The sequence below is a fragment of the Podarcis tiliguerta genome (assembly GCF_965153285.1).
Source record: "Podarcis tiliguerta genome assembly, chromosome: 12".
In the NCBI taxonomy this organism is placed as follows: Eukaryota; Metazoa; Chordata; class Lepidosauria; order Squamata; family Lacertidae; genus Podarcis; species Podarcis tiliguerta.
Window position 1 is genome coordinate 23640738 of NC_139545.1, and position 26596 is coordinate 23667333.

The 26596-nt window shown below is 42.3% G+C and overlaps 1 protein-coding gene across 2 annotated transcripts in view; it reads left to right on the forward strand.

Moving 5' to 3' along the window:
• Window positions 1–26596, forward strand: part of JAZF1 (JAZF zinc finger 1) — a 130199-nt gene that overhangs the window by 96428 nt on the left and 7175 nt on the right. The window contains exons 1-2 of one of the 2 annotated variants that reach the window (XM_083405202.1): window positions 11117–11221; window positions 11754–11950. In XM_083405202.1, the coding sequence (XP_083261328.1) occupies window positions 11169–11221; window positions 11754–11950 (250 nt within the window). In that variant the 5' untranslated portion in view covers window positions 11117–11168. Of the gene's footprint in view, window positions 1–11116; window positions 11222–11753; window positions 11951–26596 lie in introns of those variants that run through there. The other variant, XM_083405201.1, reaches the window with a different exon arrangement.

Sequence of the window (26596 nt, forward strand, 5' to 3'; positions counted from 1 at the left end):
GCTCAGTCCCTGCTCCTGTCAACCTAACAGTTTGAAAGCACGTCAAAGTGCAACTAGATAAATAGTTACCACTCTGGCGAGAAGGTAAACAGCGTTTCTGTGCGCTGCTCTGGTTTGCCAGAAGTGGCTTAGTCATGCTGGCCACATGACCCAGAAGCTGTACACCTGCTCCCTCGGCCAATAAAGCGAGATGAGCGCTGCAACCCCAGAGTCGGTCACGACCGAACCTAATGGTCAGGGGTCCCTTTACCTTTAAGTTCTATTAAACTCACTGCAATTTACTTTGATCAGTGATTTTCTTGAAAATTAATTCCTGTGCAAATTGCTCTGCATATGGTAGTTTGCATCAGAAAATTTTCAGATTTTTTGCCCAGAATATCTTCTCTGGGCATAACACAAATTCAATATTATATTTCGTATGTTTTCAAACTTACTTACATTATATTATTATAATTATCTGATCAAAGGGCTAACTTTGTACTGGATTCTGTGAGCTGTATTGACTAGATGGTCTCATATTTTTGGTTTATGCTTTTTCTGCCCCTAAAGTTTGACAACTTGGTTGCCTGTACCATTTGGCAAATTGTTCACACTTTAGCTGGTATCATGGTGCTAAGGACTTTCCCATTTTTCTTCATAAGTGTCAATTTTGAAGTTTCATTTTATCCTATTATAGGTGAACAAGGCTCATAATTTATGTGTCATACTGACAGGCTACAAATAATAAAGCCTCTTGGACGAAAAAGTAAGAAAATTATTGAGCGTGTTAATAGCAATCTTCAAGAGATTACTTCTCATAAATTTTGTATCAGAGCACCCTCATTTTTAAGAAAGCATAGAAGTCTCTGATTATACATCTGACCTTGATATTGTTTGTGGCATTGACTTCCAGGCTTAGTCTGGTAAAAACAGAAAGCTTGTATTGTAGGCAATACAAGTTTAAATGACAATATATGTGTGTGTTTGTGTGTAATTATTATTACTAAACAGGAGAGGCAAGGTGAGTCCGACCCTAACGAAAACATGGCAGAAAGGACTCTTGTAAACGAAACAGGAGTACTTTCAGAAACAATCCAAATTGTATATTTTGGGACTTGTGATTTATGTAAGGTCAGACCATATATTTAAAATGCATTCAACACACACTTTTAAAGCACATGTTTTCCCTCAAAGAATCCTGGGAATTGTAGTTTGTTAAGGATACTGAGAATTGTAACTCTGTGAAGGTGAAAGGACCTTTCTCGGGATTCTCTGGGCAGAGTCACATGCTTTATGGGGTGTATTGCCCAAGTATTGTTTAAATGGAAGTTTTCTCGGTGCAGTCCACAGTCCAGCATTAAAGCACATGCTTTAATTGGAAACAGGAGAGCACTAAGGAATATTTGGACCAAAGTCATTATTTCATACCGGCCCTTACGGATCCAGTCCAGAAATAATCTAGGTTTATTGGATTTTTTTATCACTTGAATATTTTACTGGATGATATCCAACTTACCCCACCTCACTAGGTCCAGGATTCTCATGCTAGCATTGTTCATGGGTATCACTGGTCTCTGCCAAAGCACAAGGCTTTAGCCTGGGCACAGCTGTATCATTGGCCCCTGGAGACTTTCACTTCTGTGTTGAGAGAGGCCATAACTGGACCTTGCTAGACGTGGGCCCAGTGGCATAGCGTGGGTTGTCAGCACCCGGGGCAAGGCAAGTAATTTGCGCCCCCCCCGCTGCACTGTCCCTCCCCCAGATAGTCCCTCGCTCTCTCTCTGTACCGCACCGCACGCCTGGCACCCTCCCCTCCACAGTGGGCGGCGACCCGGCGGCACGGATCGGATTCGCACAGCCAGCACTGCAGTGAGAGAGAGTGAGTGAGCCAGGTAGGGGCAGAGAGCTGCGAGTGCGAGCGCCCCGCCCCCCAGATGTTGCACCCGGTGTGGCCGGCTCCCCCTGCACCCCCCACGCTACACCACTGCGTGGGCCAGGGCTTGGCACACCGGCATGGGTTTCTTCATCTCTTTATCCTAACTCCACGAAAACGTGAGAGTGCAAACATATTCAAGGAAATTATTAAAAAGTTGCACAGAAATCGTATTGCATTGGTTCTACCATACTGAGGTTGAGCGACACATTACGATTTCCCTGTTTCTGTCAGTAGGGGACACACACCAATGCTAGCATTAAACAATTCTCAAAATTCAGATTAGATATTTAAAAAGTTCTCATGCTTGGCTGGTTGGGGGAAAGCTGGCTTATAGCATGGCTTTTTAGAAACCTTGCTATGTCCTAAATGTTAGTAAACGGGAAAATATACATTTTTGTAATATATGCAAATGACCTACAACTCCCTGCATCCCCTTTTGGGAAAGCTGGATCTTGGGTTAAACAACAGCATGCATAGAAAAGAAGGTTAGAGCAGCCATTTCTTAGTTAACACCGTGAATACAGTATTCAACAGCTCCACCCGACTCCTGCGCCTGGTCTTCCTGCTTGTTCTGAGCCCGGCTGTGAACTATTTTCATTTCAAAGAGTTTTATTCGTTGTATTTTGTTCATTCATTCATGCGCCATCTGTGGTTTTCGCACTTCACTTTCATGTATATTTGGAAGGATTTGGTAGAATGATTGTGATCAGCTAACATTTGATAGCCTGTTGTCATCCAGTTGATTTAGCTTTTAGGTCTGTTTCTTCCATTAGCTTTTGTCTTCCCATCGTTGCCAAGAGCTTTGCAGAATAGTTTTCATCCTTCCTTTATCTGCCATATTAGCTACTCAACAGGACTGGTTTTAAATTTTATGCTTTTTTCGTTTTGTGGCCATGTTGCCGCTATTAAATCATGTTACACTGGTGTTAATTTTCCATTCCATAGCTGGATATATGCAAATTTAATTTTGTTCTTAATCCTTGTCACCTGTTTTCTCTCAACACTCTTGAGTAGAACAGTGAGCAGTATGCATTGTTTGAATTTTCCTGCTGCCCTGTAGTCTGAATTTCTGTATCAGATGAAGCATATGAGAAACAGAAGGTCCAGGGAGGTAAACGTTGCCAGGACATTCAGATTCTGTATTTACTTTTGTATTGTGACGAATACTGGGCTCTGTACAGTGACAGGCGACTTCAGTGGATCTGAATATTTAGGTTATCTTATTGCTTGGATATGCTTGTTCTCTGTTTCTCTCTCTTTCTGTCACCACAGTTTTATAGCTATGCTCCAAAGGGTACCATCCATTGTTTCTAATTTCTGATAATCTTTGTAAAGATTTGATATACACCAACGATATCAAAATATTTTATATGGTTTCACTTCATTTTAATTCTGTTCATCCTGCTTGAAGCTAAGTTCTTTATTAAGCAGAGTTCTGTTCATATGTAGGAATCTTAGAGCTTTGCTGTAACAGTTTTTTAGAAGGGATCTGGAAAGAGTTGGGCAGTTTTAGATAATGCTTTCAGGGAAAAGGTGACGCTCTAGACCTGGTGCACAATAGATTTATCACAAGTAGGGCTGTGTAAAATACATTGGCCTACATATACGGAGACATTTACTGGAAACTCGTAAATTTAAATTGCTTTTGCTCTATAAGAATTTAGAGGATTTGCACATTTTCATTGCTAGATCACTACCTTCAATGAATGGCAGAGGGAAATCTTTACAGTAAAATATGTCACAATATATTTTGAAATGCGAATTTACAAATACGTTTGATATCATATATCTGACAGAAGGATAAATATCACGATCTAAATTGTTTATGCTTCCATTACAAGTTAAGGCCCTGTGGCATTTTAGTGAGACTGTGGGCAGGAAATCAAAAATATAACTGTGTGTTATATCAAAGCACAAGGTCTCTTTTTAAATAAATGAGACTCAAAAACTTATTCATGCAGTTGTAAGAAAATGTTTTCTTTCTTGAATGTTTTGTAAATTCTGCAATATTTCTTTTAATAGAACAAAGTATTTCCTTATTCTGATCCAACATTCTCTGGCTTGGCTATCTGCGACCTACCTTACACGTGCTGACAACATCACAAGATCAGTTTGTACTTTTTTCCCAGAATGGCATATTTTCTCTGCATCAAAAATATAGATGCACCCAAAACATAGTTGTTTTTATTGATAAAAAAATCCTACAACGGTTGAGGGGTTGTGCTATTTCACAAGGGTGCGTGCTATTTTATCCTTTGTTGCCATAATAGACTTTGAAAAGAGTATTCTACATTGTTTGGAGGGCAAAATAGTTTTGAATGAGCAAAGCAATAATACTGACCTCCAGAGGGCTCTGTTATACCATGTTATGCATGGAAGGGGGAAGGGAATTCTTGGACAAAGCTCCCAACAGTCTGGGCTTAGTCTGGTAAACAGACTAGGAATTGTGGGCAAAGTCCTTTTCCTCAGGCTTTGCATCAAGCATGAGATCAGATGACTCAGTCCGGACTCATTATTTTAATAGCCTACAGCTAGTTCACATAGCAGCGGGGGTCCGCAAAAAAAGGCCAGTTAATTGTTGAAACTCAAACTGGTACATTGTAACTGAGATTAGAGCATTCAGATATATGTATTAATAAAGTTTGTTTGCACAAGCAAGCAGAAAGTATAAAAATGCTGATATTGTAATAGCGAGTAAATAAAACATAGCTTCGCACACATTAAGACCCAATTAAAAAGCATGATTTCATTTGAGAAACGCAAACTGTAAAGGTGACTTATATTTGCCAACTTTACTGCAGCTGTGCTTTACATTAGGAAATTAATTAAAATGGCAATTTATGCATTTTTCCCCACTTACAAGAAGGCCTTCCTAAATTGCGCTGCATATTTTCCCCTTGTATCACTATATATTATGGTACGGTTGTACAGCACAGTGTATTTTACACTCCCATTTCCTGACCTTTTTTTCCACTTGAAATAAATTTAAAAACAACAGCCCCTGATTTACACGATAGTGATGATGAAGCAGATCAAGCAACGCTCAAGAAACTTCCTGCGGTCTGACTCAGACAGAGGGTATTCTTCTTCAAATGGCAGTCCTTTCCTATCACAGCAGATCGTTACAGGTCTTCCCGTAATTCCAGAGGAAGTGGGAAGCAACAGGATTAATTGATTTCTTCAAAGATACACACCCCCCCAACTATGTTTTCACCTTTTGCTGTGACTCCTATTTATCATTTCATCTCTATTATGTTTACATTTAAAAGAACTTTGTTGCACTAGCTTGTAAATTATCCAACTTTAGTTGTGCTTGGGTAAGTTGAGCTTGGGAAAGAATTGTCCAAAGTAAGACAGCGAGTCTACAGAAGGGGTTGGGCATGAAACCATAGGAACTGAAGGGTGCTCTGACAAACATACCTCAATTTATTTGATCCATGGTTATGACGCTAGCAGGACAGATTGCTCTTGTAATACTCATTTTTAAAAAGCCTTATAATAACAGTTGCCACCTTCATAGCATACATTTAAAGCACCAGGTTACCACTTCCCCACCCCCCAAAAATGGATTCTGTTCGACTTCTGAGGTACGACTGTATTGTGAAATGTGGGGGGAAATGCATTTTCCAGCCCCACCACCAACAGTCAACATTATGTGGAAACCGAGCATGCTGCCTATTCTTTGCTCCATTTGGTGGATTTCCTTCTTTAGTTGCCCACACACACACCATGGTGAGGTGTGGGGGTTTTTTTGTACTACTTGCAAACTTTATGGTTCCCGAAGCCTGCCGATACCTCCATTCCATGCATTTATAATGTATACCCTCCAACGTTCCTCATGAAAATAAGAACATTTCTCACTCCAACTCACCCTTCTCAACCCCCCCACCCCCGAGCGTCTCCTATCAGATGAAGGGCAAGTGCCACCAATGCAACACTAATGTGACACAGCACATACACCCGCCACATTCCTGAGAAAACCCTTTAATCCTGATCTTATTTTATTTTATTCATTGGTAGATTTGCACACAAAAAACCACACACCAATAAATAGTTAGAATAGGGGCAAGATTAGATGCGGCTGCACAAATGGTTTTTTTTAAACAAATCAAGACTAATTGCATTCCGCTCTGCTCCGCTCCCCCTTTCTTCCCATCTAGGGCAACCCTGCTCTTTGCCTGACCGTCAGAGCCAGTATGTGACATGGGGCTGGGCCTCAGCAGTGGCAGCCTCACCTGCTGTCCTGCAGCCACTATGAGCTACCCAAGGAAGGAGTTGGGTAGCAATGGCCATGGAGCAGCCATGGAGAGGCAATGGGATGCTCCCTTGCCGCTGCTTGAGACAAGTGCCAGCTGCTACTCAAGATTGGCAGCGGCACCACTGGCAGGGAAAATAGGGACATTCCAGGATCAAATCAGAAGCCGGGATGGCTTTCATAACTGGGACTGTCCCTAGAAAACCGGGACACTTGAAGGGTATGTATAGCATTACTTTGGCTACCTAAGGACCCATGATTTGAGAAATGAGTTTCCCATTAGTGTGTGAGATTGATCAGTGTTTTTCTCCTTTGGAAGTACCATGTTATTAAGAAGACTGATCATTTTGCCTGTAACACTAAGCACAGAACTGAAGCTGTTGTGTGTGGTATTCGTTTCATATGTAACTGTTGTTTAATGTGTAAACGGGGGTCTCAGAACTGTTCTCAGAACCCTTAACAAACGATAGTTACCAGAATTCTTTGGGGGAAGCCATGACTGTTTAGAGTGGTATCATGATGTGTTAAATGTATGGTGGCCTTAATGTCAAATCATTGTTCTAAATCTAGAAGAAATCAAGGCCAAGCAATTCTGTATTCGAAAATGCTCTGCTGCTGCTTTTTTTAGAAGAATGACAGGCATCTTATCTAAGAAGCCTATGGTTAAAAATAATTTGCTGAGTGGCAGATGAATTATGAAGCTGACACGCAGAGTGTGAAGACTGACAACGTGAAAGAAATTAGGCAGTGTCTTGAAAAATAGTATGCATTTTGGTTAATTGGATTTCCTGTATATCCTCTTGATATATTTATATCTCCTGGTTCAATCTACACATATTTATGACTCCTTCTGTGCCAGGTAAATTTAATGCCTCATAAAATGCCTGCGTTTTTTTTTTTAAAAAAGTTGTACATTAATAGTTATCGGTTTTACAGTGCTGCAAACTTACCATCTTAGCACAGTGTATGATTTGCTTTGAAAATGAACACAAAAATGAAGTAGCTTTGATAACCAGTCATGATTTTGGGGTTCAGCTACAACGTAAGGATATACAGATATGCAGGACTCGTGCATGCCATCTCAGTATGAATAACAGAGGCCATTTTGAAAAAATGCAGTTTAGACTTCATCTCATAACATGCCAAAACATGAATTCTGTGGGTTCATCTCCTGCTAAGCTGGGCCTGTTGGTCATGCTCATCCATTTCAATGGGTTTACTTTGAGTGAGACTAACACTGGAATGGATACAACCCTATGTTTGGATTAGCAATAAACTTCCTGTTATGTTCCTATAGTGGGAACAAAGACTCATGGTGCAGTCCCAAGAACACTTACTTGAAAGTAGATCCCACCGAATAAAGTAGAATTTACTTTTGAGTAAATAAGCACAGTGTCAGGCTGCTAGTGTAATTTTTTATTGATATGTGTTGTGGAAATCACAAGAAGCAGCAGTATATTGTAGCAGCCTTCCGTTTTCAAGGTGGCTTACTAAGTTATTTTCTGCTTTGAGGAAGTACTCTTCATGTCACCAAAGACAGAGTTTCCTGGGTATTTCGTTAAGCCCTGGGATTGTGCTGTCTTTGTCCTTCCTAAGCAGACTTCAGACGTCTATTCTTCTTCAGTTTCCTGCTCTGTGCTGAGTCAGGCTCTCAAGTTGACCCACCAGCCTGCTCCTTTCAGCCTCTATCTCACACATCTTGAGGGGTCAGCGTAACTTTTCTTGTTCTTGCAAGGATTACGCCCAGACGTTCCACTTGCTAAGACAAGGTTCTGCCCTTCCAACAGTTTCCATTCTTCGATTTTGAAATTTCCTCTCAATTAAATTAAACTTTTATGTATTTTTTTTTTTTTAAGTTTGGCAGAGAAATCCAACTCCGTTTTCTGCTGGGCTGGAGGTTGCAGTGGATGGAAGTGTCTCTCTCGTGAGCTCTGTCAACCTCTGTCACCCTCCTGCCTGCTGCTGCCTGCAGAGTGATGCCTGCGTCACTCTCCTAGAACAGAGCTTCCCATTTTGCCAGCCAAACATGTGGCGCTTTCTAGGTGTGGGTGAGGCTTTTGCGGTGGCATGAGGCCTAATGTGGTCGTGATCACAGCACCAGCTGCCATCGCCCTAGTGCTCTATAAAGCCTTGTAGGCCTAGTGGAGGAAAGACTGGATTGCCCCTGAAATCTTTTCCCTCATGAGCTTTGCACTCTTAAGCTTCCTTCATGTCACTGAATAGGAGCGGTGCAGTCTGGAATAAATTAAGCAATTAATGGTGTGCTTCAAAATATGTTTTAAATACAGCATAAATGCATTTAATTAAAGAGATATTGCTCTGTCCAGCCCAATAATGTGCAATACATCTCTTAAAGATTTTTACTATTATTATTACTGTACAATACACTAAGGCATCTGAACCATGTTACAAAGAGGATGTGGAATGAAATATAAGCGTCCATAAAGCTATTTCCTATTATTAAGCAGTAACACATCAAGTATGTATTGTTAGCAGCAAGTGACAACTGGATTGTTAATTAATGATCCAAAGCAAAAGCAAGGCTGATGAATGCCCTAACAAGCTAGCTGTTAACTGCTGTGAAGGTGAATTCTGGGATAATAATTGCTACATTAAAATGTACTCAGTGGTTTATTGCACCATTTTTATTCAGCCTTTTGAAAAATTAGTCTGGGCAAGCTAATAACTGCACCACCAACCCCTCCCTGCAGCAGCCAGAATATAAGACATTTCTTCTAGTTGATGCAGCGGTCCATATGAAATGGGTTGTTGTCAGTAATTAATGACAAGTTTGGTAATTAACTGCTGAAAGGTAGACAGAAGGTAGTTAGCATTGTAAGAGGACATGCTTGAAAGGGTTATCCCCACTTGGAAAAAGCTTCATCTGGAGAGGTAACTGCAGGAGGAAAACAGAGCACAAAAGAATGGCTGGCTCCTTAATATCTGGAGTAATTTGTTTTCCTGGCAATTGATTAACTTTTGGCTTTAATGGATGGCTTGATGGTTACATTATCTAGTTTGTGTAATCTATCAGCATTATTTTTTGAAAAAAATTGTGTTTTGCGTCTAGAACATTTAGTTTCGCCTAGTTACTTAATGGCTGCCCATACTTTGGGACGCTGCACTGTTATACATTAAATTGCCCTGTAACGTATCCTGTAGAGAAAATGTCATTCAGAAAGGAATTGTTGAGGTCTGCTTTGGTTGTTGAAAAACTTGATAGCAAATGAGTGTAGTGATCACAATCTGTTGGTGTATTATTATAGCACGATGGAAAATGAGAAGATTCATGTTTTCCCATAGAAGTCAAATGGAAACCGTGGTGTCTTGTGGGAGTAAAGTGAAGCTATGAGATGCTACTTGAGATGGAGAAAAGCCAGGCCTCTGACCTTGCCACGAAATATAGCAAGGGTGGGGAACCGTATTCAGCCCAAGACCCACATTCCCATCTGGGCAAGCTTCTGAGGACCACATGCTTGTGGTGGTAGGTGGGGCAAGAGGCAAAAGTGGGGGAAGCAATGATGCAAATGTTGCCTCTGTACAAGAGATTAGTGTCTACACACACTCCTATCTTCTATCCAGGCATCCAAGAGGCATTATCAGTTCAATAACATATCCCAACCAGCCAGAAACCCTGAAGGAGGGTATGCAGTAGGGCTGGTGAGAGGTGTGGCCTGTGGAGGGAGGGTGTGGTGAAGAGACTCCCAAGAGGCCTTGACTAATAATAATAATAATAATAATAATGCCCTGCCCATCTGCCTGGATTTCCCCAGCCTCTCTGGGTGGCTTACAGTACATATAAAAATATAGTAAAATGTCAAACATTAAAAACTTCCCTATACAGGGCTGCTTTCAGGTGTCTTCTAAAAGTCAGATGGTTGTTTATTTCCTTGACATCTGGTGGGAGGGCATTCCACAGGGAGAGGGCCACTACCGAGAAGGCCCTCTGCTGGTTCCCTGTAACCTCACTTCTCACAGGGAGGGAACCTCCAGAAGACCCTTGGAGGAGGACTTCAGTGTTTGGGCTGAGTGATGGGACTCCTCAGGCCCCTGCACTTGAGGTTCCCGAGCCCTGATACATAGGGATCCATCCCTCATCCTTCAAAGTCCCACCTTCTCCACTGTCATTCTTGGCTTCTTGCGTGATGCCCTCCCTCACAGAACATCCGTTTCGGAGCCCCGTTCGCATCCCGAATGGAACGCAAGATGTGACAGCGCCTCTGCGCGTGCGTGGGTTGCGTTTTGCCGCTACCACGCATGCACGTGACGTCATTTTGAGCATCTGCTCATGCGCGAGCGGCAAAACCCGGAAGTAGCGCACTGTTACTTCCGGGTTGCCACAGAGCGCAACTTGAACACGCTCAACCCAAAGTGCATTCAACTCGAGGTATGACTCTGTGTGTGTGTGTGTCTACACATATATATATATATATATATATATATATATATATAGTGATGAGGAGCTACCTCAGTACCATCAGAAACTTAAGTGGAGAAGTAATGTATCGGTAATGCCCATTTTTTACTTTCCTCTTTAGTAAGTGCAGCTTTACTGTAAGACAAATCCCCTTAATATAGCCAGGGCAATCCACAAGCAACTTAAAACAGCATGCTTGTATTTAAAATGGTATGGCTTCAATGGTTTGCATTTCACAGACAGCTATGTGGCCCCCCAGGGTATATCCAGTTCCCTTCTCTTCTCTGAGTCCTGCTGGTAGTTTTCTTTATCCATCTCCCTTCACTTCCCTGCAACTGGAACATGTTTAACTCTCACCAGGGATACAGCTGAGACAGCAATGGGAGTAGAACTGTAGAACTAACAGAACACAGGAGTTGACATCATCATTATGTCACAATGGCTTCAGGGAGCAGGTGTCTAATAGTGGGTCACAAAGCAGGAGAATAGCAGTGGTGGAATGTGAAGGGAAACTTTGTATGTCAATTCTCATTTTTTAAGAAATAAGTGTCTAGTTGACAGTTTATAAGCCTTTTTGTAAAATGCATTTATCTTCTAGTTCAGCACCCTGTCTGATGCAGTGCTGCTTTTTTAGGTGGGCCAACCCCCCCTTTAATTAACTTTGAAAATGCCACATGTATAACGTGCTAAAAACTGCCACCCACTTGTATCTGTGTGGGACCCCATAGCCTGTGCTGCACTTATGTCACAGAATCTCAGTGGTTGTTTTAAATGATTGGAGTACATATGCCATGAATCAAAAACTCTATGATGCAGAATCATAGAGTTGGAAGGGACCCCAAGGGTCATCAAGTCCCTGCAATGCAGGAACCTCAGCTAAGGCATCCATGACAGACGGCCATCCAACCTAAGCTTTACAACCTCCAAGGAAGGAGAGTCCACAACCTCCAAGGGGAGACCATTCCACGATCCAACAGCAATTACTGTCAGAAAGCTCTTCCTGATCTTTAGTCGGAATCTCAGTCCAAGTCCTGGTAACTTGTGGAAGCCACAACTTCAGAAACACAACTTGAGAAGTAGCATCAAGTGTTTGTACTGAATGTTTGTTCAGCGCTCTTGTTTCACAACGATTTTCCTCTTACCCATTGGCATCGCCATTGTTGCAGGTTTATGACTGATGCAGCCCGGCGAGAGCAGGAATCCCTGAAGAAGAAAATCCAGCCTAAACTCTCCCTGACTCTATCAAGTTCGGTGTCCCGGGGAAACGTATCTACTCCTCCACGCCACAGCAGTGGGAGCCTTACTCCGCCAGTCACGCCACCCATTACCCCCTCCTCGTCGTTTCGTAGCAGCACACCCACAGGTAAGAGGACTTGGTTTCGTAGCATTGAGTGATTGCAGTGTACCATTGAAAGATTGAGTAGTTTGGCATGCAGCCATAAAGAAGGGCATGTTGTGATTTCTGTGCATTCTATTTTCTACTGGGAAATAAATCTCATGTGTGTTACAGTCAGATTCTGTTTCGCGAACCAAAATGGGGTTCCTGACAGGTGTGACTGGGCTTCTGTTTGGTTTTTGTACCTAATTTATCTACAGTGGTACCTCAGGTTACAGACGCTTCAGGTTACAGACTCCGCTAACCCAGAAATAGTACCTCAGGTTAAGAACTTTGCTTCAGGATGAGAACAGAAATTGTGCTCCGGCAGCGCGGCAGCAGTGGGAGGCCCCATTAGCTAAAGTGTACCTCAGTTTAAGAACAATTTCAGGTTAAGAACGAACCTCCAGAACAAATTAAGTTCTTAACCTGAGGTACCGCTGTATTGTCATTTTGCTAATTGCGGTGCAACGTGAAGTAAGGGAAACGGAGCAAAATGGGTTGTGTAGAATCTGAAAAAAGGGGAATCTCATACTAAACTTGGGAAGAGATGAAAAAGTGATGTTCCTGTTGCCGTTATAGACAATTTGTGTCCCTGTAAAATCAGTGCAACTTATATATATATATAAATTATATGCCTTGCTGAAATAAAAAAAAGTGTGTATTCTGAGGGCACCTGGCTAATGTTCCAAAGTATAGGTGCTGCCATACAAAAAGATACCGTAGATTCTCTGGAATTGCAACATGCGCTTTATACGGTGCTTGTAAAAGTGCAAGTTCGTTGGGTCCTACATTTTAAATCTTTGGATGTTAAATATTTGTGTGTGTTTAAAACAATAGCGTTTCCAAATTGATTTCCATAATATTAATATGGTTTTATATTAAACATATTTCTGACGTTCTTAAGAATCTTTGCATATAACTCATTTTTAAATGAAAGAAGCTACTGAGTATGGCTGAGAAATAATGACCCCATATTTTTTGTTTAATTAAACCACTTTCTGAGTTGTATGGATTTATTTGAAACCCATAATCCCTGGACCTTTCATACTTGCAATAGATTTTTTTTTTTAATGAATTATATTCAGTAAAACTAGGTAACTAATATCGGCCTGGTATGAGTTTGTGGTCCACTCGTAAATCGTGAACCCATAGTTTAATGCTACCTTCTATGTTCTCAGTGACTCTCCTTTTTCCACAAAATGCTTTTCAATGTTTTGTTTAAAAACCTCTCCTTCTGCTTTTTTGTTTTTTTAAAAAAATGGCTCTTGGCCGCCTTTCCCCCATTTATTTTGTTTCGCAGCGTGTGCAGATCATCTGTGCTTTCCAACTCTGCATTTTAAAAACCTCTCATTGTACTTTCTGTTCTTTAAAAAAATGGCTTTTGGCCACCCTTATTCAGTTTTACAATGTGCATATATCTTTGCTTTCCAAGTCACCTTGCCTACTTGTGTGGCAGGTGTAAATGACGGGGGCCCACCCTGATAGCAGAAACAGAATAGCATGTTTGGCTAGACATATCTCAAACAACTCATCAATCATTAAACTTGAAAAGGAGATGGGGAGTCAAATTTCGGCAATTGCTCCCATTTTTTTTACTTTAAACTGTGCAGACCCCTGCAGCGCTGGTTCTGACTTACAAAGTGTTAAATGGCTTGGCTGCTGTGACTATACCATGTCCCTTTGAAAACACCTATATGATGCCATAATATGGACACATACGTTGGTACTCTCACTGGCTAGATCACATTTATTTTTAAAATTAGCATCCCATCGTTTAATTTAAACATTTCCAGGGCAGCTTACAATATTGAAAACAGCGTAAGGAATAACAACACTACAGCCTTAAAACAGCAACAAAACAACACAGGAGGTACATAGGTTTTTTTAAAAAGCCTTAAAACAGTATTTAAAAGTTAAAAGCTTGGCAAAAAAGGGGGGGGGTCTTTGTCCAGCCTAATAGCTATATTTTGCAGTTTGTGAGCAGCCTTTAAAGGCAGCCACATGTACAGTGCATTACATCTGTCTAACTGGAATGGTGCTCCATGCAGCTGATGCCACTTGAGATTCCAGCAATAGTGTGAACCAGATCCTTCATTGGGAGTGCAGCCGAATCCTGAACAGCTTAAACACTCACCTCCCTGAGCACATGAACCACCCTTCAATGATACCTCAGTTTTATCAGGATTGGGCTTCAGTTTATTGATCCTCGTCCAGTCCACTACTGATCTCAGACCTTCCTTTAGGACTCTCCTGCTAAATTCCCAGATAGTTTCACTCAGTGATTCCATAAGCATATTAAGAACCATGGAGAACATGATGGAGCCCTGTGGAACACCAGCATAAATGCCATGGGGGCAAACAGTAGACCCCCACATCTCCTCTTCAATCAACCCCCCCCCCCATAGAAGCCAAATCCTAGGGGCTGAGGTCCCTTTGCTGCCCCCCAATAAAATATTGGAGGGGGCTGCTCCCCCAGTTGATGGGCATTGCCATTCAAATGGTGTGTGTCAGGCTTCAAGGACTAGTTTCCTCCCCTCTTTTGGCAGTAAATAAGTAGAACAAAAGGACGCGGGTGGCGCTGTGGGTTAAACCACAGAGCCTAGGACTTGCTGATCAGAAGGTTGGTGGTTCAAATCCCCGCAATGGGGTGAGCTCCCGTTGTTCGGTCCCTGCTCCTGTCAACCTAGCAGTTCGAAAGCACATCAAACTGCAAGTAGATAAATAGGAACCGCTCCAGCGGGAAGGTCAACGGTGTTTCTGTGCGCTGCTCTGGTTCGCCAGAAGCGGCTTAGTTATGCTGGCCACATGACCCGGAAGCTGTATGCCGGCTTCCTTGGCCAATAAAGCGAGATGAGCGCCGCAACCCCAGAGTCGGTCACAACTGGACCTAATGGTCAGGGGTCCCTTTATCTTTATGTAAGCAGAACAAAGCAAAAACAGTCTCGTACCATTTAGAGATTTTAATGAGCACAGCAAGAGAACAAAGCAGCCATTCCTTGGACAAAGGTGCTCCCAGTTAAGGATTCCACCCACTTCCTCCCTCGTCATCCATGTCACTTCCGCGTCTTGCAACCTGGTCTCGCAACCACTTTGCTTTCTGTGCTGCCGCCTTATCAGCTTGTGGTGACCTTAGGCCGGGCGGGTGTACGCTTTCCAGTGAGAGAGAGTCTGTTAGCTCTCTTTCTCCCAGTCCTTCTTCTCCTAGCTGTTCACTACCCGGTTCTTCCCAGCTTCTGTCTTCTGGACTATGTCCCTCTGCATACCGCTGTTTCAAATCTATACTGTCCCACTGCTCCTGTGAAGATTCAGGATCCTCCACAGCACGGTCCCTGACAGTATGTGTGCACCGCATCTTGTGATCATTTATGTGGGGCTGGACTCACCTGTCCCCCTGCCCAATATTTTATTCCAAGTTGGCACCCCTGAGCCTTCCTGATAAGAGAGAAAAAGCTAGGCCCCCTATTTCCAATCCAGCAGCCTACCATGTTTATGATGGTATCAAAAGCTGACCCAGGAGTATTAGCAGGGTCACCCCCCCCACACACTGTCTTTCTCTTATTAGAGGGCATCTGTCAAGGCCAAGACCAGGTCTGAAAACAGATTGAAATGGATCCAGAAAATTAGCTGCGCCTAAAAGTGGCTCCTGCCCACCTAGCAATTCCTGCCCAGTTCCTGCCCACCTAGCAGTTCGAAAGCACCCTTAAGTGCAAGTAGATAAATAGGAACCGCTCCAGCGGGAAGGTCAACGGTGTTTCTGTGCACTGCTCTGGTTCGCCAGAAGCGGCTTAGTTATGCTGGCCACATGACCCGGAAGCTGTATGCCGGCTTCCTTGGCCAATAAAGCGAGATGAGCGCCGCAACCCCAGAGTCGGTCACAACTGGACCTAATGGTCAGGGGTCCCTTTATCTTTATGTAAGCAGAACAAAGCAAAAACAGTCTCGTACCATTTAGAGATTTTAATGAGCACAGCAAGAGAACAAAGCAGCCATTCCTTGGACAAAGGTGCTCCCAGTTAAGGATTCCACCCACTTCCCCCCTTGTCATCCATGTCACTTCCGCGTCTTGCAACCTGGTCTCGCAACCACTTTGCTTTCTGTGCTGCCGCCTTATCAGCTTGTGGTGACCTTAGGCCGGGCGGGTGTACGCTTTCCAGTGAGAGAGAGTCTGTTAGCTCTCTTTCTCCCAGTCCTTCTTCTCCTAGCTGTTCACTACCCGGTTCTTCCCAGCTTCTGTCTTCTGGACTATGTCCCTCTGCATACCGCTGTTTCAAATCTATACTGTCCCACTGCTCCTGTGAAGATTCAGGATCCTCCACAGCACGGTCCCTGACAGTATGTGTGCACCGCATCTTGTGATCATTTATGTGGGGCTGGACTCACCTGTCCCCCTGCCCAATATTTTATTCCAAGTTGGCACCCCTGAGCCTTCCTGATAAGAGAGAAAAAGCTAGGCCCCCTATTTCCAATCCAGCAGCCTACCATGTTTATGATGGTATCAAAAGCTGACCCAGGAGTATTAGCAGGGTCACCCCCCCCCCCCACACACTGTCTTTCTCTTATTAGAGGGCATCTGTCAAGGCCAAGACCAGGTCTGAAAACAGATTGAAATGGATCCAGAAAATTAGCTTCGCCTAAAAGTGGCTCCTGCCCACCTAGCAATTCCTGCCCAGTTCCTGCCCACCTAGCAGTTCAAAAGCACCCTTAAGTGCAAGTAGATAAATAGGTACCGCTTTATAGCGGGAAGGTAAACGGCGTTTCCGTGTGCTGCTTCTGGTGCCGGTTCGCCAGAGCAGCTTTGTCACGCTGGCCACGTGACCCGGAAGTGTCTTCGGACAGCGCTGGCTCCCGGCCTCTAGAGTGAGATGAGCGCACAACCCTAGAGTCTGTCAAGACTGGCCCGTACGGGCAGGGGTACCTTTACCTTTAAAAGTGGCTGGAGTTGTATTCCTACTTGAGTAGCTCGCCCAGGAAATGGACATTTGCATTTATGGAACAAACTCTTTGACACTTGTCACCGTCAAAGCATCTATATCTTTTCTAAATGTCCTTTAGAAGCGCTTTTGGTCCACCTCCTTTCGGTCTGGTTTTCCGTGCCACAATATTTAAGGGGGGGGGGGGCTTTGGTCTCCGGCTTACAATGTGGGCAGAACAGGCAATACATGCTCTTGGATCTTGTGATGGGTGTGTTGCGAAGACATTTAGCTTTGGCTAAGTTGCTGTATTTCAGCCTCAGTTTCTCATCTTGGAAGCATGGTGGCTTACCTACCGCAGAAGAACCCTATCTGTGACTTGACCTTCAAGAACCGGGTGGGCTAGAAGAGTAAAATAAATAAGGCCAGCATTTCCATTCTCTTGCTGCAAAATTATTATTTATTTTACCCTGCAAACTATTCCCAATCATTTGTGTCATAAATAAAGTTCTTAAAATAAGCATAAACATATGTCCTTCCACTCTGCCGGAGCCATAATGCTCAGGGCTTTGTTAGTGCAGTGCCTTATTGGACACGTACTGTTTTTTATATATCTAAAAAATGAGCTCCCTATGTTAATTTTCTTGAAAAAGCGGAGTTTATTTTTAATTTGGGCTAGCTCACTAAATTAGGTGCTCTCCTACAGAACAATTTGTACCAGTAATAAGAAAGTAGTAATATGAAACTTCATTAAATAGTTCTTTTATTTAATCTTCGCATACGACTGGGCTGGCTGCCACTTTTTTACAGGTGAGTTATGGAGTGTGCCAAATAGCAAAGTGTGAATTAACAAAGTGGTGTTTAGATTTGGGGGAGAAAATGTTTTGCATGTCCGTACTCTTAATTGCACTGGTAGAAGCAGCCGCTTGCCTATTATTTGGCTACCCTTAGTAAATTAAAACTGATTGCCTATATGAGTCAAAAGGAATTCTTTTGAAAATAAGCATGTGGTTAGTCAGTGTATGTGTAACATGCAGGCACCATAACCTCTCGTTTCAAATGTAAACCGCAGAACATTCCTTATAGACTAGGGACCTCTGTTGTGCTCTTCCCTGGCTCATGTAGAAAATACAGACACATCACCTAAAATGTTATAATTTCAAATATATATATATACATGCAGCGGTACTTGAATCCAGCCTAAGTTAGTTGAACTTGGGCCCTATTGAAATCAATATACAGTGGTACCTTAGTTCTCAGACTTAATCTGTTCCAGAAGTCCGTTCCAAAACCAAAGCGTTCCAAAACCAAGGCATGCTTTCCCATAGAAAGTAATGCAAAATGGATTTTCTTGAGTCAAAATGAAAGTATCCCAAACATTTTTAAGGGGAAAAAAGCACTGCCAATATCACAAGATATCAGTATATCACCCAGCCCTAACCACCACCACTAAATAGATCCATAAGCTGTGCTGATGGGGAGATTAAAAAGGGATCAGCTCCTCTGGCCAGTCATTTGCACATACACAAATGACTGGTGCTTCTTGAAGAGTACTATGGGAAGGGGCTTCAAAACCCCCTTCTCTCCCCATACAGTGGTACCTTGGTTTAAGAACAGCTTAGTTTATGAACAACTTGGATTAAGAACACTGCAAACCCAGAAGTAGGTGTTTTGGTTTGTGAACTTTGCCTTGGAATAAGAGCATGTTTCACTTCCTGTTGAGTGTGTTCCATTTGTAAATTGAGTCCCCCGCTGCTATGGGAAAGCATGCCTTGTTTAATAATGCTTTGGTTTAAGAACAGACTTCCGGAACGGATTAAGTTTGTAAACCAAGGTACCACTGTAATAGGATTTGAGCTGGACAGAAGGTGTGAAACTTGATAAATGTTCTTCACATTTCCTTCCATGCTTCAAAGTGAATGAATTCTAAGCCTCTCTCTTTGTGTGGACTTCAAATAAATTAAATACTTTTAATGGTTAGAGAGCAGCGGGGGCGGGGGGGGGCAGAATGGTTCAGAGTTAAAATAGATGTGGTTGGTCATCCTTTTGTTGTTTTCCTGACATAATCCATTTGTTAGATTTTGTTGTTATTGTAATGCCATTGATGGATCTCACCTAATTCCGTTAATATATTAAAGCACTGATGGACAACATGTGTGCTGAGCCTGGCTCTGCGTAAGCCTCCTGTGATTCTGGGATTTTAGGTTTCCTGCCACCTGGTAGGTGGGCTCCCTGCCGGCTGTGTGAAATCTAACTTTGTAGGAAGGTAGTTGGAGGAAACACTGCATCAAACAATTACAAGAACATAACCTTCCCTTCTTATCTACTCCGCCTGAGGCCGTTTTCTTATTTAATCCTGGCTTTTTATTGTTCTTTACTGTTGTTTCCCTTTCCCTCGTTCATAGTATCCTTGCTGTGCCACTGAAGTAAAATCTGGACATGATGACAAGAGTTGCTGCAATGCAGGCTTCCTTTCTCAAAGCCAAATCCTTTTTTCAGTAGCAAACCCCAGTGGCTTGGTAATTAGTTGTATGGGAATTTTCACAGTAACCTCCCCAAGGAGCAATTTCACCAAAGAGTAACCCTCTTGTCTAGACCAAGCTCATAAAGTCATCACTCGTCGTGATTTCGATTCTACAAAGCTGCAGCAGAAATATGGCCTTTCGTCTTAAGGTGCCCTTCAAGCATGTATATACCTCCATGCAGCAGAACCGCTGATGTAGCCCTTATGGAAGACGTATACATGTTGCCGGGGTGCCTAGAAAGGTGTGGTCCACTGTTGTTGTGTTTTACTTTTTCTTTCCATAAAATAGCACTGTTGCTATGTGCCATTTCCATTACAGTAGTACCTCGGGTTACATACACTTCAGGTTACATACGCTTCAGGTTGCAGACTCTGCTAACCCAGAAATAGTACCTCGGGTTAAGAACTTTGCTTCAGGATGAGAACAGAAATCGTGCTCCGGCAGCGCAGCGGCAGCGGGAGGCCCCATTAGCTAAAGTGGTGCTTCAGGTCAATAACAGTTTCAGGTTAAGAACGGACCTCCGGAAAGAGTTAAGTACTTAACCTGAGGTACCACTGTATACTGTTTGTCTAGTGTGCATTATTTACAGTTGCTGCAACAGGTAAGATTAAGAACATCAGCTGTGAATAATGTAATAACATATTAGCACAGTAGCCAAAGTTTTCTCTCTGTGTACTTTAAAGTCCACTTCAGTGTAACTCTAGTATCAAGATAAGCCTTTTAGCTCTGTATAATTTAGCAGCACGTACCAGCACAAAAGTCTGTATCAGTATCTTTTGTCTATTTCAATCCAATGCAGATTTCACCATTCTGGTTGATCTCAGTTAGTGAATTGGGATATAAGGGCTCAGGTGGTCTTTAAAGTATCCTTTAAGGTATACAAGACCTAGAACCTGGCCCAGCAGTGTATGAACAGCCAGTGTTTTGTCCATTTTAATCCAATACAGATTTCAACATCCAGCCATCGTAAATGATACTACAATGTGTTTTAGGATAAAGAAGAAAGCCAATTAATGTATTGGTGCAATGAAGTGCCTCGGTGTTTGAAAAACGCAGATCAAACAGCACTAGTTCATATTCATAAAGTATTTAAAAGGTCTCATTTTGTGATCAGTGAAAACCTGGTGGTGAGATCATTTAGTTTAGTGCATTGACTTCTTCTATAACTGTGTAGATGCTATGTTTCAGATGTGTGAAAAATGAAAGGCTGGCATTCCAGTTCTAACCATTTTTTCACTACTACTACTACTGGTTGGTTGGTTGGTTGGTTGGTTGGTTGGTAGGCATCCTTTTCTTAAAAAGCTATGTGTAGCATCTTATGCCTGCCAAGCTACAAGAAGCTCAGATGCTCCCAGTAGAAGCAATTCCCATTGATTTCATGTGCCTGGTAGTGCACATATTCTAAAAAGGATAGCTGTGCTAGCCTCTTGCCAAGGAAATAAGAAAGAGTCCAGGGACACCTAAAGACTAAGGACTGAACCCCACGAAGTCATTGCACAGGTGGAACAACTTCCACTTGCACAGTCGATTTCCTTACACTCCATGTTTCTTTGTAAGTTTATTTATACTTAGCCCTACAAACACAGCTGACATGTTGTACCAGCTCGTTCCTTTCTGATAACCATAATCTGGATAATGTAATGGCTTATCAGCATATTGGTAGTTGTCCAACTTTAGCTTGTTTGCTCTGCTATAGAAATCATAGGATTCACTTCCATGCCTGCTCATACAGGGAAAGGACTTTGGTTAGCAAGGTCTAAAACTCTTAACACAAAAAACTGCTCTTTAAAGTAACTGGGTTGTGATCCCACATGGAAATTGTTATTTTTAATGTAATTGTTATGGATATTAAAAACACATCAGCGGTGTGTGGACCAGGCTCCTAGTTCAGAAGATTGCCCTTTGTCAGTGAAGCACACAAACCATTTTAGGGGGAAGAACGCTAACAGTGATACAGAGAGGTGAACTGGCATGGGTTCCTTTGATATCAACTGGGCCAATGAACTACTGATTGGTGCCATGTTAGGATATCAAACACAATTAAATGAAAAATCAAACAAGACCACATTCTTAGCAACGCTCATCTGCCCAATGACCCAGAAAAGAAGCCCTTGAGATTCCATGTTACCAAACTGGTGCCATCTCAGGCTCCCAAATCCCTTGCATTTTTTTACAGTTTTGCATTTTAGAGCCGGTGTGGTGTAGTGGTTAAGAGCGGTAGTCTCGTAATCTGGGGAACCGGGTTCGCGTCTCCGCTCCTCCACAAGCAGCTGCTGGGTGACCTTGGGCCAGTCACACTTCTTTGAAGTCTCTCAGCCCCACTCACCTCACAGAGTGTTTGTTGTGGGGGAGGAAGGGAAAGGAGAATGTTAGCCGCTTTGAGACTCCTTCGGGTAGTGATAAAGTGGGATATCAAATCCAAACTCTTCTTCTTCTCTTCTACATAAGCATCCTATGCTGCAAGTTACACCTAGCTGGTATTTCCAAACCAATCCCCGTTTTTCTGCCCCTGATAATCACCGTCAGCCGATTTCCAAACGGCGGTTTAGCCATAAGTCTAGCAACCTGCAAGGTCAGGCTTGCAATTTGAAGCAAGATGACTTCGGTTCTTAAAATCGGGCCCCAACAATTGGGTTAGTAAAGCTCAGGTTGATCAACAAGGCCATATTTAACTCTTGCTGTAATTTAGTCAGCCCTACCTCCAAAATAAATGCAAACCATATCCCAGGCCCCACAGATGAGTGCAATGTGGACGAGACATTTTATTGCCTCTACTGTAAATGGCTGGATGGCTCTTGTACAGCCATAAAGCAGGTTTAAATCTATTGTTATAAAACAGGTCTTGAATGTATCTTTGTAACATATAAACTGTCGTTCATTTACGTAGGTGCTTTTTTATTGTCCTCCTTTATCTTAAGCATGAATCTGTTTCCTGATAACGTTCCTTTTAAAAAGAAAAAGGGTGAAAAAAAGACAATAAACTGCTAGTCCAGCATGCGCATCAGACGAGTCCTTAAGACTGCAATGCTGTCCTGGATTTGTATTTTAAACTTAAGAATGCAGACCCAAAATAGCATCTCTTATGAATGCTTTATTTGCATTTAAATACACTGTCTTTCTGCACTGTAGTTCCAATTGTCCATTCTTCCTTGAGGGCTTGCAGAAAGATCTTTGAAATAATTTGCTAGTGTTCAATTAGCACTGCAGTGACTGAGGATGGAAAATGCTCGACTTCATTTTTCCCCTTTCAGTGGTGTAGCTGCTCTTGTTGCCTGTGCCCCAGCCAGAAAATTTTATTATGTCTGAGTTAATTTGCAGGATAAACCTTTGGCGGGAGGGACCTGCTTGGGTTTATTTATTCCTTTATTTGCTCTTTTATTTTAATTATCTTTTAAAAAAAAGAAGTTGCACTGTAAAACATTGCTATTTAATTGCAGGAAGTCTATGCTGGAAGTTGCTAATAGATGGCATTTGTTTAAATGAAGCTGTAGGGACGCTGCTTGAGAATGTTTTAAAGCATTGCAAGGCTGGGTTGATAATGTTTTCCTGCATTGCGTATAAAAACCAAAGGCCCTTTACCCTTTCTGAAAGGTCTTTTTTTGTAGAAAACAAGGTAGGGGGAGGGAAATGTTTATATGAGAATGCAAAATAACTTCCTGAGACTATGAGCACACCGTGCCCTTAAAATGTCAAGAGCGCATTGTGTGTTGAAATGGTAGCAGTGTGCTTTTAGCACCTCTGCAGCACCCAGGCTGCATGTGTCGAGATCAAACCCAGTAGACAGAACATATGTCTTGTGTATGTATTGTGACTGTTTTCTTTTCTCTAGAATCAGTACTTTATATGCATGTTTTAGTGTCGCCTGTTTTTTGTTTGCTTTTTTACGATCAGTGGAAATTGTAGCAGTGTATGTAGCGTGACATGTTGAATGTTGCCTTGGCAGTAGCAAAATTACCGTCTCAGATACAATAAATGTTGCAGGTTGGATGCAATTGATGTTGGTTGGCTGCTGGAAGGCAACCACCAGCAGAATAGTGGGAAGGGAATTTGGGACAAGGAATCCACTCTGCAACCGCTGCACTTGCCCTCCAAATCTGCTCAGATATTTTGCACCAGCTTGTATTCCTGCATTTTTTTAAAAAATGGAATGAATTTATTAGGCAACCTAATCAGTCCCATCGTGGAAGAGTGTGTTTATGGAATGAGACGAGGAAGGCAGGAGTGCTGCTATGATAGAGTGGTGGAGGAAGGGGAGACCCAGCACATAACCAAGTTTTGCAGGATTGGGTATGGGGCACTGGGATCATCTACACTGTTTCAAGATCTGTGTGTCTGTGTTTGGACTAGTGATGGTCAACCTGGCTTACCTTGCAACTGACTCCGTTTTTCTGAGCTTTCTTGAAAACAGGTCTGAGATAATTTTGAGAAACTTCTCATGTGCCTTGGCAAGAAAAATACAATGCTGAGAATGCTCAGGGAACACTTAGGGCTTAAGAATGAGACCTTCAAGACATCTCCTAACTCCTGTCTCCAGAAAGCCTTCTTCATCACAGCTTCCCTCACTACTTGAAAGGGTAAATTTGCTGTGGAAGGTTGGGGGAAATGGTGTGAATAGTTGACTGGTGCTGGCAGCAGCAGCAGAAAACCCCTTAGGGAAGGCCTGAATTCAAAGAGGTTTAGAGTTCAGCTTATGATGTGACCATAGATTTCCAAACTGTGGAAAGTTTGTACTTCAAACACACCTTTCCTGAAAATTGCTTCTACTTTGGCTTAGACTGTTTAGATTTAGAATCCAATCTTAGTTTTGTTGCAGCAAATAGATTTCTCCATCAAAGTGAATAAGGATAGTATTAGACTTCTGTGGGCAGGCATTATGCAATTATCAAACATTTGTGTGCTGCTGCTTCTAATAAGCTGGCTGCCTACTGGTGATAGGGGAAACCCTTAATAGCCTACTGGGTTTAAAACCAAGGTATTCTCCACAAAGAACCTCTGCTCAACAAGTACTTTCAAAAGAATGTGTTTTCTCTACAGTCATACCTGATCTGTTTTTCTTTTTACTACTTAGTCACCATTTCGAGTCATAAAACTCACCTGCTTTAAAGACTAGATATTGCATTATTCTGGCGACCTCTAGGTCAATCTTCTGCAGCTGAGGGGCAAACTTTTTGCCCAAGTATTCATGCATTTCAATGTTCATGTGCCAACAGAAGCAGCTGTGGTGGCACAGAGTGCCCTATTACCAGCTTTGATTGGTTCTTCAGTTGAAGTCTCTGCAGGACAGGGCCAAAGTCTGGAAGATTCAGGTGGCACAGAATAAAACTGCCAGAATTATAACTGGCACAGCATAATTGGATCAAATCTCACCAGTATTAAAAGAGCTCCACTGACAGTCTTTCTGCTTCCAAGCCCAATCTGAAGTGCTAGTATTGACATTTAAAGCCCTCAATAGTTTGGGACCCAAGTACCTGAAGGAGTGTCTTCTCCCATATCATTCAAGGCTGCTCTGTGTTCTTTTCCTTGTTGGCAGTGAAGCAGATGACTGATACCCTTCCAGGAACAATTGTCTGCCACAAATTTTCCTTTTCTTTTAGATGTCAGCTGAGCCCTTGTTTATTCTCTCAAACTTTTAAAACATTCCTTGCTGTCTGCTGTTTTTCTCCACTCATTTTTTTAAAAAATGATGTGGCTCTATTGTTTTTTGATACTTTGATTTTCTAAACCACCCTGGAACCAAATATCCGCTGTAGAATTAGTGAGTTGTCTAATACCCATGTACCGCTTGTATAGAGAGAATGATGGCAAAGAAGAGTGAAATCTGTGCAACTTACATGTATATAATCTGCTTTGCCAAGCAGGTGAGCAGAAGCCACACTTTTTCGCTTTAGAGAAATGTTTGTTCTCTCGGCCTCCAGCAATGATCTTCTGAACAGTGTTTCATTCTGTAAAACTGAATATGCTTTACCACCTGATGTTTGCTTAGGTGAATATATTATCTATAATAAATAAATATGGTAGGTGTATATGGGGGAGATCAGTAAATTAGTATTACTTAGAAATTGCCATCGTAAAACAAATTTACCCCATTTTATTTCAAGTAGCAGTTACAATAGCCATATATTAGTTGTCTTAAAATAAGTACTCCCATAAAACTTTTTTTTATGAAGCTACAAGTGCCACACAAAGTATGAACCGAGTTGTGCTTTTTATGAGAGATCATTTGAGTTTGCAGGAAATTAGTTTCACGAGAAGACTGCAGTCGTAGGCATGCTTATTTGGAAGTTAAGTTCCAAAAATTCCAAAGCGAAACAGAGAAGCAAAGGCCAAAATGGAGTTAACACTCATGAAAGAAATAGCAAGAAGCTTGAATTCTCCAGTGGCAAAAGCCATCTTTGCAGAATGAAAGGAAGTAGTGTGGTCAGAACAACTGAGAAAGGAAGGTTTGCATAACTTAGTTACACAACTAGAGCGGATTTTAAATGGGGGGGTGGGCAGGATGTGAAGAACATCGAAGCAAGTTTTGATAGCAGGTGAAGGTGAGAGCTTATGACTTGTTTTCCCCCAGCAGCAGCTAACTTCCTGCTGTATGGCAAACTGCTTTTGAAGTCAGTTACAAAAACCAAGTTGTGATATGGCACAGGGCTATTCAAAGTGGAGGTGGGAGTTTGGAGAGTAGAATCTTCCGCTGCAGTACTGTAGGAGCCTAAGTAGCTCTTTGGATTGTGGCCAGTGAGCATATATTTATCTAACACCTTTCCAGAACATGTGTATTTATATCAACATATGCCCACTTCCCACAAAATGTGAGACATCTAATTTTGAAAATTAGAGGCGCGATTTTTCTTGCGTTGAAACGCCTTTGAAGTCTACTTGGATTTGGTCCCCGGTGAGCATTACCAGAAATGATTTGAGGCCATTAATACGTATGTTCCAATAGCAGCGACTCCTCATAAGGGAGGTTCTAGCCAGCAGAACTTCCAGATGTTGGCAGGGAAGGCAAACCATAATGTTGATGGGCAAGTCTCTCTTTTTTCAACCGGCCTTTTACAAGTCTGAGTCAGAGAGTGCTGGGTTTGACTTGGCAAGTAGGTGTTGACTTTTTGTTGTTGTTCATTTCCCGTTTTATTATTGCAAAAAAAAAAAAAAATAAAGAGCAGAGACCAAAAAACGTGTCTCTCGGCCAAAGTGAACTTCCC